The sequence below is a fragment of the Amphiura filiformis genome, chromosome 19, assembly GCF_039555335.1.
Source record: "Amphiura filiformis chromosome 19, Afil_fr2py, whole genome shotgun sequence".
NCBI lineage: Eukaryota > Metazoa > Echinodermata > Ophiuroidea > Amphilepidida > Amphiuridae > Amphiura > Amphiura filiformis.
In genome coordinates, this window is record NC_092646.1 from 15,684,168 (window position 1) to 15,704,425 (window position 20,258).

General features: G+C 35.9%; 1 protein-coding gene across 3 annotated transcripts in view; it reads right to left on the bottom strand.

Moving 5' to 3' along the window:
• The window catches only part of LOC140140969 (V-type proton ATPase 116 kDa subunit a 1-like), a 31,607-nt gene extending 16,612 nt beyond the window's left edge, over positions 1-14,995 (bottom strand). The window contains exons 1-10 of one of the 3 annotated variants that reach the window (XM_072162739.1): positions 14,838-14,995; positions 8,887-9,038; positions 7,742-7,820; positions 7,462-7,559; positions 5,951-6,079; positions 5,050-5,159; positions 2,940-3,066; positions 1,977-2,059; positions 1,092-1,185; positions 428-640 (exon numbers count right to left, since the gene is read on the bottom strand). In XM_072162739.1, the coding sequence (XP_072018840.1) occupies positions 428-640; positions 1,092-1,185; positions 1,977-2,059; positions 2,940-3,066; positions 5,050-5,159; positions 5,951-6,079; positions 7,462-7,559; positions 7,742-7,820; positions 8,887-9,003 (1,050 nt within the window). In that variant the 5' untranslated portion in view covers positions 9,004-9,038; positions 14,838-14,995. Of the gene's footprint in view, positions 1-427; positions 641-1,091; positions 1,186-1,976; positions 2,060-2,939; positions 3,067-5,049; positions 5,160-5,764; positions 5,788-5,950; positions 6,080-7,461; positions 7,560-7,741; positions 7,821-8,886; positions 9,039-14,832 lie in introns of those variants that run through there. The other 2 variants (XM_072162738.1, XM_072162740.1) reach the window with 2 other exon arrangements.
• Positions 14,996-20,258: the final 5,263 nt, after the last annotated feature.

Here is a 20,258-nt window from a genome sequence, read left to right on the forward strand (position 1 = left end):
TAAAATGGGTCTCCGACAACCTTGTTGACGAAAAAAAATAATTTTAAAAACAAAAAGTGACTTCATTTTTTATACAGGTATTGAATACAAGTGTTACGGTCCTGCTGTGACTTCACCAGTTTATACAGACAGCATATACAAGTATCACCTTCAGTGGCTTAGCTAGGATTTCTTCATGGGGGCAAGATCACTGTTTTGAAAATTGATGGTCACGGTGCGCACAAATCGCACAGAAATTTGATATTTACACTATTTAGAATCTAGAATGAGGCCATTTTAGCTCATTTTGCTTGTAGAATCTGTAGTAAAATAGGCTTATTTGGAAATATTAATTCAAAAACCCCTTTTCAGAACTCATCAGGGGGCAATTTCCCCCCTTGCCCCCGGTAGCTATGCCTCTGATCACCTTCCCCATACAACTTCTTACCGTGCCTCTCCTCAATGCCATCTGAATCTCATCTAGATCAGCCACAGGACACCAGCATTCAGCAATCAGACACTTCTGAGTCACATCCAGGTTGAAAAGATTCAAGGTGTGGTATATGGCCTTCAGCTTGGACACCTTGATGAACCAAAGACGGATGCTCTTAGCAGCTGAGGCCAGGACACGATCACGATGCTCCTCTGTTTGACGAAGGACCTGTGTAAGAGGGGATTTTAACAATGTTTTATTAATTAATAAAGGCGCTATAAACTGCTATGTACTACTTATTATTAATAGATAATACATTGGTCTTATAAATGAAGGAAGCCAATAATTGCATTTATATTTCCACAGGTTCTTGACTTACGGCCAATAATATGATTATCAAAAGTAAAGTTTTCGGCATTTTCCCTATCTCAAGAAAATTCATGCACATGGGGAGGAAATTAAACCCTTTATACCAAGCCTATAGTTTGTGGCAAAAAAAGAACGGCAGTTGTTTACAATTTGAGAGCGTACACAGCGTAAACACGGAAGTGGGCTTCTGATTGACTGATTCAATCATCTGACAATCATAACAACCAACCCACCTTACTGCAAAGGTCTGTCCGCCTGTAGAAGAGGGTTTTTTTTACTGCATAAATTATAACTCGCATAGACAACTTACCACTTGCAAGTCTTCAATTCTGGTCATTACTCCAATAGCCATTTCTCTGCGTTCTGCCTGGGTCTCTGGACAAGGGTACAAAGTAGCACGAAATCTACAGAGGAACAACAGATATGCTAATTGGTAACTTATGTATCAAACTAACATGACCAAGGAAGTGACAAGGAAGATCCAGAGGATTGGAAGAGGAGAGAAGTAAAAGGGCATATGCAAGATGCGGATGGGGTAGACAGGAGGAAGATGATAAAGGAGTAGGGAGGAGGAAGAGGGAAGATGAGGATGCAAAGGAGGTGGAATAAAGGATAAGGAAGAGGATAAAGAAGGAGGAATGAAAAAGGTGAAGAAAGATGCAGATGGGGAAATGAGGAGGAAGAAGATAAAGATAAGTGGGGAAGAGAAGGATGCAGAGGTGGAAGAGGGGACACGTAAGAGGAAAAGGAGGAGGGATGAAAAGGGGGATGGTGGATACAGATAGAGAAGAGATGAAGAAGAAGATAAAGGAGTAGGGAGGAGGAAGTGGAAGAGGGGAGTGCAAAGGAGGCAGAAAAGCAGACAAGTAAGAGAAAAGGGAAGGAGGAATGAAAAGGGAGATTCCAGATACGGATGGGAAATAGAGGATGAAGAAGATAAAGGAACAGGGAGTAGGAAGAGGGGTGGAATATATATGTGAAGGGGAAGAAATGGAGGCAGGAAACTTTGGGGAAGAGGAAGAGGAGGAGAAAGATTGGAGACAGCATAAGAGACAGGAGAGGACACTAGATTTCGGGGTAAGTAGACATTGTTTGTGTCAATGATTTGTGGAGAAAAAACTTGAAAAAAAACCCTGAAAAGGATGCTGGAAAAGAGGCAGAAGAAAGAGATGTTTCTGATTTGTATTAAACTCACCCCTCACAAATTTTCTTGACTCTTGTCTTGAGTTGGTCTCCCGAGAAGAAAATAATGAACACCGTCTTGTTCATTTCATCTCCCTGAAACAAAACAGGCAGTTAGAAAAAGGTTACATTTTGTTGATCTCATTTTGTAATATTGTAGCTCAAATGTAGGAAATTCAACTCGGGTAAAATCAATCTTGTACATAAATTAATTAATAAAAAGGGTCGCTAAGGCCAAGTAAAAATAAAAACAAGTTTAGCGTCCTGGTGTTTTAAAAAAGGGAAGGAGGAGGTTTTTTTTTACGAAACTACTCTCAATACCCATATTTTTTAATGCTTTATTTTGCGTATTCGACGTTGTGAATAATATCCAAAAATGAGGAGGAGGCACTTTATTATTGTGTTGTTTTGGAAGGTAGGCCACTCCTGTGATCACAAAACTTTTCTGAAATGTGTCTTATATATTTGCAAGGCTGTAAACAAAATTTCTCAAAAAAGTTCTCAAACATATTTGAGAAGTAGTTATATATAAAAATTTACAAAATAAAAAAAAATTGAAAAATCTACAAAAAAAGGAGGAGGGCTAGGACGCTAAACTTGTTTATTTTTTTACTCAGCCTAATACACATACACACAAAAATATACAGACCATTCACTGTTAATGAGGGCTAATTGCTCCATGTAGCAGCCGCGCGAAAATGCTATGCCCATTCTGCGCCTGTTGTTGCATACTTTTAAAAGCAGTCTCTTGACATCTTTCGCATAGACGTACATAGGCACCATAATAAACCCTAATACAGCTCCATGATAGCCTTAAACGGCATGTGTGTGCGATTTGTTAGACACAGGCATTTGATCATTCGCCCGCATGAATATGCAAGATTTCTCAGCATACCAAGCATGGGAACTTTGTCTGTTGGTGGATGGTCTGTATATTTTTTGTCTATGCTAACACAGTACATATAGTGTGTCTTACGGTGCTAGGATCTTCAAGTGGGTTGTCTATCTCAGCCTGTCGAAGATACACATTGCCACGACATGCTCGCCATAACATGGTCTCAAATGCTGGGATTCTTTCACGCTGAATCACACCGGCAACAAATCTAGCAAAATAAATGAGAAGGAATTAATGAATGAGCATTTAGTGCACAGAAGGGGGTAGGGATGATCTGGTGGGCTAGTGAACAACCGAGTGAGAGAGTAAAAAACATTCCATCTTGATTTCAATATCCTGACAATAAGGCCAAAAAAAAAAATTGTTTGTTTGTCCATAGAGGCTTATTAAACAGTTGGGTCGGTAGGTCGGATTTTTTTTTTTTTTTTTTTTTTTGCACTTGAAACTGACAATTTGAAGACTGGTAAATAAGTCAAAACACACAGCACTTTACTGGTTTAACTCTTGAGATGGTTCTGCATGTTATACTGTTCATTTTCTTTACATTTTCTTTCTTTAAATTTATACTAACCACTGTTTTATACGGTCCCATCGATGCCAAAAAAAAAAAAAAAAAAAAAAAAAAAAAATTAAAAAAAAAAAAAATTAAAAAAAAAAAAAAAAAAAAAAAAAAAAAAAAAAAAAAAAAGACACAGTCGGGACCAGGGTACACGGTTGGTCGGACTTGGACAAACAAACAATTTTTTTTTTGCCTAATCATATTATGATATAGTTACTCAATGCATTATAATTTTATTACAAGAATTTCCAAATTCTTTTGTTTTTATTATTTCCTGACAATATATTATTACTAAATGATTATTACAACTAACCATTACAATGATATAAAAATGAAAATATCCAGTATATTATTGCAAGTACTAGTATTTCAACCATAATTTCCTTTGATTATGAAAGTAACTTTCAGTATATTATGAAAACTTGTTTATTAAAATATTTTTATCTTCTTTTTTTAATGTCACCTGGCTCCCCCATGACAGAAGTGCCTAAAATAAATAAATAAATAAATAAATAAATAAATAAATAAATAAATAAATAAATAAATAAATAAATAAATAAGAATGAAGATATCATGAAAGCAAGCAAGCAAGAATGCAAGAATGCAAGAAAGAAAGAAAGAAAGCAAAAAAAGAAAGAAAGAAAGAATAACTAAATAAATAAATAAATAATTTTAAAAGGTAATGAGCAAAAAGGAGCTTTCTTTTAATACAAAGCTCTCAGTTCTGCCTTGTTTCCATGTGATGGGACACATATTACTTCACATTATTGTAACTGACAGTGAAATTCAAACACACATATAGGTAACCAGGCAATAAATAATTTGTTGGCCCATTTGATACTACCATATAAATCTACTATAATAAAATGATCAACTAAGAGATAAAGAAAACATTGGCCTAATAAACTTTGTAAGGTCATCTGCATACTTGGCAACTTGAAATAATAATACCGCTTAGATAATCATCTTCTAGAGAAGATATCTTACACTTCCCATAATGCATTTCTTCCATTTCAATTTTCTGTACTGATTTGCTATCTAGTGCAAAGTGGAGGATTGATAGTCACAAAAAGTAAGAGTACATCCAGATCTTGCAAAATATGTTTATTTCTTGACTATCGACCCATGCTTGGCCAGTCTATTCTTAACATGAAAACAAAGGGAACTTGTACAAAGTACTAGGAGTGTCATTTGCGGTAATGAGGTAAAGCGTCATGTTGCAAAGGATTCTGGGAAGGGTTAGATATCTTCTCTGATTATCTTCTATTTGTACAGTGCAAAGTACGCCTGATAAACAAAGATAATTTCATATTTTGTTATCATAGCTTTATTCCAATAAATTAAATGATCCATTTTGCATTGGGATTACAAAGTTCATAATTCTTTTTGATGCCTTTATTGGATTGGTTTTACTGTAAAGAATAGATTTAATTTTCCTTTTCCTTCTCTTCCTTTCTTATTTTTATGCTCATTTTCTTCTCTTCATTTTTTTTCTATTACTTCCTTTCATTCATTTTTTTTATTTTTGCTCACTTTTTTCCTTGTGTTTCTGGGACTGAATCTGACTTTGTTATTTTTCATTTTATTTCCTTCATTTCTTTTTACCTTCTTTCCCATTCCCCCTATGCTTACCCAAGCCTCATAGCTTGTCCATAGCTTGAATGTGGTCCATCAACACCCAATAGAGTCTGGGCTTCCTCATCCCTCTCAACATCATGGGTTGACTGGTATTGAAGCTCAGCCTAGAAACAAACCATACAAAACACACATTCAGACATGTAGAGTTTTAACATAATGGTATGTATTTCATGTACATTAACCAATACCATAACCCTTCCTGCTTATTTGGGTGAAATGACCCTGTGTATTACACGCCCATCATACTTCTAAAATGAAGTATCAAAATATGCAGAACAAAATTTAGTTGCAGTGTCTTCAAGAAATTGCCTTTGTATTAAGTGTACGGATACTTCTTGTGTGCAGTATTATATATTATAATATTAACTCTAACAACCCTGAGTACTACAAAACACTACAAACAACTTCACTGCGCATGCATGATCCCCTAAGTGATATATGGGTGCGCTTTCACTGGCCAGGCCAGCGTAAGACCCCTGGCTAAGAGTCAGCGAGCTAGTGCTTGACATGCGAGGGGTTTCAGGTTCGAATCCCACCCAGAGCAAACAACTTCTTTGTTTGTTTTCTCTCTTTATTCCTCCCTTCTTTCCCTTCCAGTAGCTAAAAAGCCCTTTGGGCATTAGGGTCAATATTTTGGTCCATATTCCAGCTAAATTTCTAGTACTGATTCACCAGGCTATGGTTATCTTATAGCTGACTATATATTTACCTCATCAAAGAAGTTTTGTGTCTTCCTCAGAATGTGTTTGAGTTCAGTAAGCTCCAAGAAGTTATATAAGATAACCATATTAATATTTTGGTCCATAGGCCTATTCCAGATAAATTTCTGGCACTTATTCTTATGCAACTGGCATGTATGTTTTTGGTTAGAAATATAGCTGATTATTATAGTTACCTCATCAAAGAAGTTTTGTGTCTTCCTCAGAATGTGTTTGAGTTCAGTGAGCTCCAAGAAGTTTCTCTTCAACGCTTCATGATTGGTATTTACTTCCTTCATCTCATTCTCCAACTTCTCAAAAGTTGACTGAAAGAAACATGTTGTATATTATGTTAGGTTTGAAATTAAATATTTAATGCAATGGTTATTAGAGGAGTATTTCGTGATCCTAGCATCCTCTTTTTATGTCATTTTCCAGTAGATATCCACGAAAAAGCTTATTCCCAAAATTGCAGTTGATTCCAATTTTGTCTTATGCTTGATTATTTGTATTACATGTACACTGCTCCATAGTCCACTGTGTTGTAATTTCATTCTGTTTTACCAGAATGAAATCAAATTTGACAATATTTTTGCTAAATGAATTAATCTGCAAGAAATTTTTGTACATAAACATTATGTAGCCAGAGGTTTCCAGTGATATAAAACCTCAACTTTTTTGGGAAGTGGGGGATGATGCTGTGGATCACGAAATGCCCCTTTAAAGCAATAAAGTTATCTAATTTTAAATAAATTTGGTTAATTTCTACTACATACATTAAAAAACACAATATTAAAATTAAATTAAAATTTAGATGCAATGCTTACAAATAATTCTAATTTCAATGTAATACATACAGTATATAAAATACCATTAATATTAATTACAAGTAGACTTACGTGGGAGACCCAAAAAGCAATTAAAAGCTAAAACACTAAAAGAATCAACTTATGTACCAGCATAGCTAACAATTAATATTTACAAAATTTTATTACACCAAATATCAAACTAAAAATTAATTCAATTTAACCCTTAGCTTACTAACATTGAAATCCATAAGTTGCTGAAATATACCTGGTTGCAAAGTTATAAACATTATATAGAGTATAGTACATTTTCTTCTGTCTTTTATTGTTTTGGGTGGTTTTTTTTTGCTCCCTATTTTTGCCAATATGTGTCCCATTCAGACAAAACCAGGAACAAGTCGCATTTTTGACATTTCATAATTTGCATAAAAATATAAGCACGGGACAATAAGTTTTAGAATGATACCAAAATTATATACATACATGTAGCATCAATACTTTTCAAGATATGGATAATTTTGTAAATGATACCTTGATATTTTCCTGAAATTACTATTCTTAGTAATTGGGCTAATACATTGTAGTTTCCCGCTTTACACAGGATTGAATAGGGATTATCATAGTTCAACTTTCAATTATTGATTAAATAAACTTCTTTTTAATAAGTACTTTCAAGAATATGAAAGTCCACTTAGTCCCAAGGTCATATACTATGAAATTAGGAATTCCAAAATTAGATTTTTTTTATGGGAATGTCATCTTAAAGGCCTACTCAAAAACATGGCTGGCGACTTGTTCCGGGTTTTGTTGGAACTGGTCACATATTTCATTATTGGCAACTTTGGTCGGATTGGATCAGATTGTATCAAAATGTAATGTTCTTTTTTTTTTTAATATCTCACCTCTAAATCAATCATCTCTTTTGGAGCCGGTGCATCCGGGTTTTCTCCGGTGTCAACGACAGGCACATTACAACGATGAATCTCCTTCTCCAAAAAACCTAATGTTAAAAAGAAGGGAAATCAATGCTTACACACTGTATCCAGAGGAGATATCTCACACTTCCCACAATGCATTTCTTCCATTTCAATTTTCTATACATGGGCAGTAAATGGAATGAATATGGTATATAAATTGAAAAATATACCACTACATTAATCGTTACAGCATCTATGAACTTACGTAGTTTGCGTTCCATTTCATCACATCGTCTTACTTCATTCACAAATTTTCGTTGGAAAGCATTTACATCAGGGTTTAACTACAGAATGAGAAAAAGACATGTATTTAGTGAAAAAATTGTGTTTATAGATTATAGATTTTTTTTTTAAACACCTTGAAATTAAAGGTATGGTATCCTAAAGTTTGTTTGACTTATAATGGATGAAACTCATAACATAGTGTGTTTATAGAATGGTGTGCACGCAGTAGGCGCAGCACTTATGCTAGTTGCATGTTACGCAATGTATGGCCGGCACATGCTTTTAAATGTGGATTTACACAAGTGTACATTAAGACTTTATTAACATGTGCAGTAACAAAAACCCAAATATTTTTCACCAATTATAAGCCAAACAAACTTTACATTTCTGCTCAAGACACTTCAATGACTTCACAAATATTGTATCAAATTATTCACACAGTAAAGCAATGTGTGATTTGCTCACAGCGACACACTCCATTTTCCTTGAATTTCTACTTTTTGCATGATTGTAATATCCAATGGTGTGAAAGACTAAGTTTGAAGTATACTTAATTACCGTAAAATTTGAGTTTTTGATTTGTTTTCTTTGCCAATTCCAACAGTTTTTTCATTTGTTTTCTTCACATGGCTAAGTGTGTTTCTTAATTTTACCTCATTATTTCAGCTTAAAATGATCAAAAAAACCTCATAGGCAGTTGTTACTAATATTATGCAATAATTTCTGGCAAATAAAAACAAAATTAAAATTTTACAGAACTAATACATTACGGCTTTTAATTCTTAGAATTATTGGACATCTGATTTTTCTAATTTAAGGTCAATTTTGGATAGCAAGATTTTAATAATCTAAACATCGAGTCATAGATGATAAATAAGAATCCCATTTTTTGTTCAAACAACAAAAAACTATCTTTAGGAGACATGTTACTGTGTTAATGTATGTAGTTTTAAGATTCTGCGCAGCGCCTTGAGGCTGTTTTTACATCGTAGGGCGCTTTATAAATCCCATGTATTATTATTAATTCTGTTGACCAGTTGAAAAATTTGTAAACTGTGTAAACAGATTGTTCACAGATTTTTCAACCGATCAATCATGGATTTTCATCTCCTACTGTATACTTACATCTCTAAACTGCACCAATCCTAGTTCACCTAACTCTGACACACAGACATACGCCGATTCTGATTGGAGGAAAAGTTGTGTCAGGCACATCTCCTCGCTACGAAATAATGACCCCATGATGGCGCTGTAGTTTTATGCCAGTAATGCCTTAGCTGTAATACAAAAGATAAATGATCAGTTTGTATTAAGAAAACACTTGCCTTATTTTTTCACAACTTCATTTTATACCTGTAACAACAACCGCAGTCAGGTACCGTATACAATGTATGTTTACGGACACATAGACGACATACAACAGTCTAACGAAGTATCACATCCTCTCTTGCTTTGTAAAGCTCAGGGGGATTAAAATAAAACCATCCTTTTTTACTTGTACATTGTATTATTAAAATGCTGGTCAGTGGGGGTGGGGCACTCAAATAGGGTTCACATACTTTAGCAAATTCTCCCTCCCCCATGTGTTTCACTCAACCATCCAAAAATGCCCCCTAAAACAAGACAAAAGTGATTCCTTGCATCCTTTGCTTTCTGAAAATGTATAGTTTTTGTATACTTATATATAGGCTACTTACATTTAGAGTTACAGTAAAAAACAATATCTAAATTACTGACTCGAGAAAGGTAAACAAACTAGAGTGAAACAAGTAGCCTGAACAACTTCAGAAATGAAATCATTCAGCAGGTATCACAACCAATGTTTAACACATTTCACATTTGGGTCATTTGTTTGGACTCGCTAGATCATCAATAAATATAAGTAAGTCAACTAAAATTGGTTATCATTTGCTATACGATTCAGGTAGCTATATTTATGTTACAAGAGTTACTAATTATCATGATTAAGGGGCTGTGGGGTGCCACACATTTTACTCATCCAATTTTCAGTTTTGATATTCTTGCATAGATGAACGTGAACCATGTGAACTACAGCAGTACAAAAAGTTATTATAGGCCTATAAAGACAGGGTTTTAGGGTAGTTATGACTTGACTAAAAGGTCATGTGGCAACAGTGGCGTAGCTGCCGGGGGGAAATTGCCCCCTGGCAAAAATTGCCTATTTGGGCAACCGCCCCCTAGTGCAAAGAAAAAGGAGGGAGAAAGAGGAAAAAAGAGAGGAGAGAGAGGGAGAGGAGGGCAGAGAGATGGGGAATCCATACGATATGCAATACCATACGATTATTATAAATAACCCCCAAGTGCAGGGAAATTTGGTGGATTTGGGCCCACGCCCCATACAAGCTTGCCCCCCCCCCCCTGGAAAAAATCCCAGCTACGCCGCTGTGTTGCAAACTAATAGCTAAATGTAATAACCCCTTCAATTTCTCTTTCATGTTAGCATACATGTATCACCCCACTGTTTGAAATGAAACTTGCATCACATTTTTTGATTCAAGATTGCAATGTTTGATTACTACATACATGTAGTGAAAGTTAAAATAAATTTCACTTTCATCAATAAATGTAAATAAAAAAAACAATGTGTCACTAACTTCTTTTCAACTGGTGTGAACACTCATACATGTATAATGATAGGACCATTGTTTTGTGAAGTGTGATTGTTTGTTGTTTAGTTAAATTAAGGGCTGGGGTATGAACGTTTGGACAGTATTTATTTTGGGACATTAGAGCACATCAGACATATCGAATTGCATTCTGAATCGAAGAATGTCATTCTGATATCAAATAATTTTGATTTTTGAAATTCGCAATTTAATGCACATTTTATGGCAAATCATTAAAATTGATATTTTTGATATTTAACAGTACTTGAAGTAAACTTTATAAATCTGATGATTTATACTTAAAGTGTATGTAGGTGGGATGAAAAGCCGATGATCAATTGAAAATTTTGACTTTTCAGATTGAAGATATGGATTTTTTCCCAAAACACCAAAAAAAATTAGGTCTTTTGGGAAAAAAATCCATATCTTCAATATGAAAGGTCAAAATTTTCAATTGACCGCTATTTTCCTCCTGCTACATACACTTTAAGAATATATCATTAGATTTATATAATTTACTTCGAGGACTGTTATATATCAAAAATTTGAAAAATATCAATTTTTATAATTTGTCATAAAATTTGTATTATATTGTGATTTTCAAAAATGAAAATTATTTGATATCAGAAAGACATGCTTCAGATTCAGAATGCAATTCGACAGGTCTGAGGTGCTCTCATGTCCCACAAAAAATACTGTCGAAACGCAATAAACGCTCATTTTAGATCCCTTAAATTAAATCCTATATTTTACAAGGAATTACCTAGGGCTTAGAATCAACCAGTCCTGTTGTTGCTATCCCGGGGTTGCTATGCACATCTGATTGGTTCCAATAGCGTGTACGAGTATCACGTCGACATGCACGCGCTAAGGTGTGTGATATTTATATAATATTGAATGGCTTTGAGTGTGATACAAGAATATATTGCACGAGATAGAAAAATATTGCACGAGTCGAAGACGAGTGCAATATTTTTCTATCGAGTGCAATATATTCTTGTATCACACGAAAATAAGCCATTCAATATTATTATTATTATTTATATCAGGCTTTTGCTATGCAGTAAAATGAAAATTTAAGCTTACCTTGCCACCGGGTTTAACAAATGTGTATTGTATTGTAATGTAAGCTTACCTTTTGACCTTCTTGTTTTCTGCTCTTTACTCTCCAAAGACAATTTTGGAATAATTATATATAGGTATATTTGTAGATGTGGATTATATTTCCTAAGGTTATCATCATCCAGAAGTGCCGCGAATTAAGTTTGTGATTTTACTTGTTTATACAGTACGAAATCTCCTGTGAGCCGTTACGATGTCTGTAGTGTATTGTTGTGCTGTTGTATCATGACGCGTGTTGGTGCCGTCACCATGGTAACGCTACGCGCAGACGCTGATGACTGCGTGCAAATATTCAAGAAATATTGTATTACATCCGGTGTTTTGAAAATATTGTACAATATACAGTTTTATTGTATCGCTCAAAAGCCTGATATAAATAATGTGTCATATCACACGGGTTTAGAACAAATAAGATTGCAAGCTAGAACATTCTCAAGTTTAGCATTACTGTAAGCAAAAAGCTGATTGTGAAATTACCTCAAATAGCTGAAAGTGAGATACTTTGGAAGCAAGAGAAAAATTTATTAGCTGAAGCCTTCAACAATCAACATTATTAATTAGAAGATTTAATATTTGATGCAACTGGCTGGAGCCTGTGAAAAGTTCCGAGTTTGCAGACAGGAGAAGTTCCTGGAATATTTTTTAATTGAAAGGATACTTTTAATTTTAAAATATTATATTTTTATTCTTTCATTTTTGTAACTGTAAATAACATAATATTACATGTACGGTACATAGAATTATTTTCATAATATATTTTAAAAGGCCAAATAAAAAATTAAAAAATTAGTTTTAAAGCTCTCCAACTCTGAAAAACTAATGCGAAATGTGTGTGTGGTTTTTTTTGTGTGTGTGTGTTTTCTTGTTTTTTTCCAAAGATTTTTTTTTCAAATGTGAAAAAACCTCAAATAGGATATAGGCCAATCAAATTAAAAAACCACCCACCACTAATTGCAACAGAATCCATTTCGCATTCATCCATCTCCCAAAAGCTAACACAAAAACATATATCAAAAGTTCCCAAAAATCCAAGTGGAACAGTAGACTGCTGCCCTCAGTCGTCAACCGTCTGGATTGACGACTGAGAAAACTACGTGGAAAAAAAGTGACGGATTTTGCAACAGGATTCCTGTGGCATAGAGCGCATGCAGTTGTGTCCAAATTGACCTTTTGACCGAGTTTGTTGTTTTAGAAGTTCAGAGCGCGATCTTGTCACAGCGGCGCTGGTACAGCGACGCTGATGCATGCTGGCGCCGCTAGTCAGTCGCGCTCTGGCGCACAACTGAAGTCGCATTTAATAGTTTTCAGAAGTCCGTCATGATATTGGCTGTAAGATAATCAGTCGTCACTACGAAGCATACACAGTACATGCGAAGTGTATACGGCTGATTGGAATTAGTCTAGTGGAACAGTGCCTATTAAATCCAAAATGGTCGCTTTGAATATGCAGGGGTGAAATTTTAAATTTGGTCAAATCTTGCTAAAAAAACCCATACCAATTAATTTCTCTCATATTCATAAGGATTCAGAAAAAGTATAGTTTGACGTGTACAGTTCTTGAGTATAGGGGAAAAGGTCAAATGTCAAAATTTGGACTCTACAGCCTAGGCTACGGCATGACAGGGGGCAACAAATGACAAATTCTCTGATTTTGATAAAAAAAATGGTCTCATTTGTTCCGCATGCAAAATCAAATCAAAAGAACAGTTTGCATATCTTAGGTGGTTTATTACCCAATTTAAGAAAAGAAGGTGATCTACGAGGCTATGTGAAGAGAGGGATCTACGAGGCTTAATATTAGAAGAAAAGGGATTTACATGTACGAGGCTAATTTGAGAAGAAAGGTGATCTACAAGGAAAAGTTAAATTTTAGAGCAATTTTGCACTTGAATGATATGTTCCAGCCATTATTTTCTAAGCCAATCATCATCATGCATAGCCAATCATGGCCTTTTGATATGGCTTAAAAGTATCTAAATATTGCATGGACATGGAAATAAACTTCAAGTCATGCAAAATAGAATTGTTAGGTTCATTCTTGGTCTGGACTCACGGACACATGTTGGCCAGACTGAACTTGATAGGCTTGAGTTTTTAAATACTGTTGATAGAGTTAAACAATTGAAGCTTAACCATGCTTTTAAAATTTTTAATAACATGTCTCCAGATTATCTGAGTGACCATTTTATAAAAGTAACTGAAAGACACCAGTATAATACCAGGGATAGCCACCTCAATTTTGTTGTTCCAAAGTTTCATGGGCAAATTGGTAGTACCACCTTCCAATACACTACAGTCAAGGCCTGGAACTGTCTCCCAAGCAATATTAAATCCATCAATGGCTATGCCAACTTCAAAAAAGAAGTAAAAGCTCATCTTGCTACAAAAGCAAGATCACAAGAAGGGGGTATCTGTATCTATCTGTATCTGTGTGGATACTGCACAACGCCTCCGTCTTGGAACAATACGAGCAGGAATTAGTGTGCTACCCGTGGTGATTAGTCTTGCTTGAGGAATTCTTGCACAGCTGCTTTGAAGCTGGTTGAGTCTTGAATGTTGATGATTGATTGTGGTAGTTGGTTCCAGTCTATTACAGTTTTGGGGAAGTATGAATATTTATAACAATCCTTTGCACAAGTGATGATCTGGTATGAATCAGAGTGAGTATGCCGAGATTGACGCAGGCTTGGTTTAAGTAGGTGTTCAACCGGCAGCGCCAGGAGGCCCTGCCTGGCTTTGTGGAGAACACATAATCTGTTGGCAGTTCTTCTATTTTGTAGAGTGTCCCAGTTTAAGTTCTTGATGACTTTGGTAATGCTGGTTGTTCTGTCATACGTGTTTGTTGTGAACCGGGCAGCCCGTACTTCTAGTACTTGACTGTTTCGTTTGTTTCCTTCTTTTGTCATTGATGTTGTCCCCTTTTAAAGGACCCCAATGGAAATAAGCCTCCATGGCTTTTTGGGCTATCCTTGGTTTTATCAACGTGCTCTCTATAAATATGTGATTGTGCTGTTTATATTCTTATTCTGTTTTTATAAAATGTATTTAAGTATTTTCTATAGTATATGTGCCTTTTAAAATGTCAATTGTTGTTGTTGATAAGACTAAATAAATATGAAATGAAATGAGATGAAATGAAACATGATGATGATAAATATCATATATGCATTAATCAATCATACTACTCTTGTGATTATGTTGGCACAGCATACTTCCGGGTAAGTAAGCTTACATAAATTATTATCATTATGAGCATGATGATGATGACTGCACAATTGCAGGCCTACTTTTACTTGAATCAGGGATATGTTCACAAACTTACCGTACCACTCACTGATCAAAGGAACTATCAAAATACACACTACCAGATGGCAGAGCCACGTATATTTCTGTTCTTTCACACGCTGATATTGTTATTGGCTCAGTTCAGTCCCGAGTTCAGTTCACATGACCATGAATGATTGATCACTGCCACTTGGCCACTGATTGATTACGCAATGCTGTATGCGTTGTGTACGAAGTTCATATATGTCCATATTCTCATCTCCACGCCACAGTTCGTAGCAAAATTGAGATTTCGTCAACACATAGTGCTCTTGGAGCGCTCGAAAGTCACGTAAGAAGCTGGTGTGGGTGAGGCTCTGGTGCATGGTGCATACTGCAGTTACTGTCCGTTTTCCTATACACAATACACAGTGCTCTTACCATTGACGCGTGACCTCTACAAATAGCGTACCGGTACGTTAGAAGTAGGCCTATGGGGATTTGCCTAGTTAAAGTCGCTGTGTGAAAAATAACCGGCCAATATTAGCTAATATTAAAAGTATTCTTCTAAAATTCTAGAAAATATAGTTTTGTAACATGTCCTAAATTTTTAGCTAATTTAGATGTTTGGAAATATTCGTACTTTGGTGTTTTAGTGTATGTTATAGGTAATAGTAGGCCTACATTGCCTAGTTAACGTCGCTGTGTGAAAAATAACCGGCCAATATTAAAAGTATTCTTCTAAAATTCTAGAAAATATAGTTTTGTAACATGTCCTAAATTTTTAGCTAATTTAGATGTTTGGAAATATTCGTAGGCCTACTTTGGTATTTTAGGAAGGATATGTAAACGACAGATAACACCAAAAAATATAAAGAAATTATTTCCAAACCGTGTTAAGTCAACAATCATTATGTTGCTCATTTTCAAGAATGCTGGTTAACAAAAAGCAGACCATTGTCTCATTTCGTGAACAAAGGTCCACATACCATTGTTTCCTTGCGTTTCCTTTATAATCGGTTACCCAACTGAAGCTATAATACCAGCTCATTGCGATACCGCACGTATAAAACAGACACATGTGCACAACCAGAGAAGATCTGGCGCAAATAATTGGTTGCAAGCGCCATTTATACCAATAAAAATCAAAAATCAAACCAGAGAAGATCTGATTTAATCAGTTGAGCTGTTTTCAATGAGTGTTATCTTGGTTTAATAGCTTTTAATGGGGTTTAAGTCCTGCAAAGGTCGAAATGAATTCTACTGTAGACATGACTGCATCATGGGTCCCTTTTCTTCTCATATTAAGCCTCGTAGATCCCTCTCTTCACATAGCCTTGTTGATCACCTTTTTTCTTAAATTAGCCTCGCAGATCACCTTTCTTCTCAAATTAATCACCTTTCTTCTCATATTTAAACCTCGTAGATCCCTCGTTTCACATAGCCTTGTTGATCACCTTTTTTTTTTAAATTAGCCTCGTAGATCACCTTTCTTCTCATATTAAGCCTCGTAGATCTCTTAGTCTCATATTTAAACCTCGTAGATCCCTCTCTTCACCTAGCCTTGTTGATCACCTTTTTTCTTAAATTAGCCTCGTAGATCACCTTTCTTCTCAAATTAGCCTCGTAGATCACCTTTCTTCTCATATTAAGCCTCGTGGATCACCTTTCTTCTCATATTTAAACCTCGTAGATCCCTCGTTTCACATAGCCTTGTTGATCACCTTTAAAAAAAAAAAAAATTAGCCTCGTAGATCACCTTTCTTCTCATATTAAGCCTCGTAGATCTCTTAGTCTCATATTTAAACCTCGTAGATCCCTCTCTTCACATAGCCTCGTAGATCACCTTTCTTCTCAAATTAGCCTCGTAGATCACCTTTCTTCTCAAATTAGCCTCGTAGATCACCTTTCTAATTCTCATATTTAAACCTCGTAGATCCCCGCTTCACACAGCCTTGTTGATCACCTTTTTAAAAAAATTAGCCTCGTAGATCACCTTTCTTCTCAAATTAGCCTCGTAGATCATCATTCTTCAGTTCTTCTCATATTTAAACCTCGTAGGCCTAGATCCCTCTCTTCACACAGCCTTGTTGATCACCTTTTTTCTTAAATTAGCCTCGTAGATCACCTTTCTTCTCAAATTAGCCTCGTAGATCACCTGTCTAATTCTCATATTTAAACCTCATAGATCCCTCTCTTCACACAGCCTTGTTGATCACCTTTTTTTAAAAATTAGCCTCGTAGATCACCTTTCTTCTCAAATTAGCCTCGTAGATCATCATTCTTCAGTTCTTCTCATATTTAAACCTCGTAGGCCTATATCCCTCTCTTCACATAGCCTCGTAGATCACCCTTTTTCTCAAATTAGCCTCGTAGATCACCTTTCTTCTCATATTAAGCCTCGTAGATCTCCTTTCTTCTCATATTTAAACCTCGTAGATCCCTCTCTTCACATAGCCTTGTTGATCACCTTTCTTCTCAAATTAGCCTCGTATATCACCTTTCTTCTCAATTAGCCTCGTAGATCATCATTCTTCAGTTCTTCTCATATTTAAACCTCGTAGGCCTATATCCTCTCTTCACATAGCCTCGTAGATCACCCTTTTCTCAAATTAGCCTCGTAGATCACCTTTCTTCTCATATTAAGCATCGTAGATCTCCTTTCTTCTCATATTTAAACCTCGTAGATCCCTCTCTTCACATAGCCTTGTTGATCACCTTTTTTTCTTAAATTAGCCTCGTAGATCACCTTTCTTCTCAAATTAGCCTCGTAGATCACCTTTCTTCTCAAAGTAGCCTCGTAGATCACCTTTCTTCTCATATAGCCTTGTTTATCACCTTTTTCTTAAAATAGCCTCGTAGATCACCTTTCTTCTCAAATTAGCCTCCAGTAGATCACCTTTCTTCTCATATTAAGCCTCGTAGATCCCTCTCTTCACATAGCCTTGTTGATCACCTTTCTTCTCAAATTAGCCTCGTATATCACCTTTCTTCTCAATTAGCCTCGTAGATCATCATTCTTCAGTTCTTCTCATATTTAAACCTCGTAGGCCTATATCCCTCTCTTCACATAGCCTCGTAGATCACCCTTTTTCTCAAATTAGCCTCGTAGATCACCTTTCTTCTCATATTAAGCATCGTAGATCTCCTTTCTTCTCACATTTAAACCTCGTAGATCCCTCTCTTCACATAGCCTTGTTGATCACCTTTTTTTCTTAAATTAGCCTCGTAGATCACCTTTCTTCTCAAATTAGCCTCGTAGATCACATTTCTTCTCAAATTAACCTCGTAGATCCCTTTTCTTCTAATATTAAGCCTCATAGATCCCTCTCTTCACATAGCCTCGTAGATCACCTTCTTTTCTTAAATTAGCATCGTAGATCCCTTTCTTCTCATATTAAGCCTCGTAGATCCCTCTCTTCACATAGCCTCGTAGATCACCTTCTATTCTAAAATTAGCATCGTAGATCCCCTTTCTTCTCATATTAAGCCTCGTAGATCGATCTCTTCACATAGCCTCGTAGATCACCTTCTTTTCTTAAATTAGCATCGTAGTTCCCCTTTCTTCTCATATTAAGCCTCGTAGATCACATTTCTTCTCAAATTAGCCTCGTAGATCACATTTCTTCTCATATTTAAACCTCGTAGATCCCTCGTTTCACATAGCCTCGTAGACCACCTTCTTTTCTTAAATTAGCATGCATCGTAGATCACCTTTCTTCTCAAATTAGCATCGTAGATCCCCTTTCTTCCAATATTAAGCCTCGTAGATCCCTATCTTCACATAGCCTTGTTGATCACCTTTTTCTTAAATTAGCCTCTAGATCACCTTTTTTCAAATTAGGGACCGTTCACAAACACTTGACTCCCCCCCCCCCCACCTCCCGCATACGGCTATCCAATAAGCCCCTTTTTTCTAGGATTGTATCGTCAAAATGCCATAAAATAATGCAGAAACTTTCAAATTATCTTATTTCAGCAAATTTGTAGGCCTATTGTAAATTTGGGAAGTATACCCCATGACCCCATTCGTACAAAGTGACCTCGGAAAGATCCGAGTAGGTTAGGCTAGTACTAGGCCTACTAGCCAAATTCTTTTTGTTTCTGTTTGGGACGGCAACAGATTGAAAAACAATGAAAATCAATCCTTTCTACTGAAAATTCAATCGAAAAGATTTGCCCCTAACTTTAATCGCCAAAAGATTGTAAAACCTGATAATTATGAAGGTAGGACTGAAAATTCTAAAATAGGTTTCACTAACTGGAGGCCATGCCTGGACCACAATGAATAATAATTGCTTAGTTAACTGACCCCTCTGTCGTGAATGGCAGCTCGACAAACTGAAAATACTGAGGGTACAGGACACAATCCGAGAGCAGTTCCTACCTTCAACATTCTTGATGGCTTGTCTCAATTTTGCTATGCCTATGGTTTAGTGTCCTTTCATTTGGCAAATGATCTGTCATCAAGACTCTCCCTGAATCTCAGAAAACAACAATAAAATCCTTCCATATGGTGAACAGTGCTGTGATGATCTTCTAATCTTAGGGATGTGACTCGAGATCCAGGTGCTTCCACTGAATGGACTCTTAATTCCAGTGATTAATGAGTCTTATCAGTATCACCTATAGTCAAATATATTAACTTGTCTAGAATTGTGGACCTGATTATGTCAATTAGTGGGTTTTAGCGGGTTCGCCGTCGGATAGGTTTAGAACTGTCAAGCTTTCGTCAGGAGTAGCTCTGACTTCTTCAGGACAAAGTACCTAAGAATGAGACATGTAGACCGCCCCTTGCCTACTGATGGCTCTGAAAAGAGCCATTCACTGAAGACTGTCCCTTGTCAGCAGAGAACAAGCAGATCTCGCCTATCTGCTAATTTAAAGGTTTTGGTGGGTCTGAAAAGAGCCATGTCAACTGACTGATTATGTCAACTGGTATAAATTTTGTTCATGAAGATTCTGAGACCCCCCTATAGAAGACACCTAATACCCAAATGTTAAGGGATTTATATTGAAAATATTTTCATCAGAGATGCTATATTTTTTGTAGCTACGGTATCTCAACTTTCTTGTTTGGTTCTTTATTCACCTATTCATTATCAGTGCCACTGTGCCAGTACGTATCATTAGTGGTGACGTCAGTAAGTCTTTTGGACCTTAGATGATCTTCAAGGACGCTCATTCCATCCTTGAACTCTAAGGATCATTTCGTTTCTGTTGAATATCAAGGACTTTACCACCATTTACAGCAACCCTATATTCTTTCAATTTCCAGAGCCCTTCTCTCTTAAATTGGCCGATTGAAATATGTCAATCTTTTAACGATTGATGATAGGAATCAATGTAAATAGATTGAAAAATAGATTGAAATGTCTGTTTGTTTTCACTCTAACTGTAGACTGATTTCACTATCAAGTGTCACTCCTAATGTAGGCCTACTGCCAAATGACATGTGTTGCATATGTTTGGGATCAATGGGAT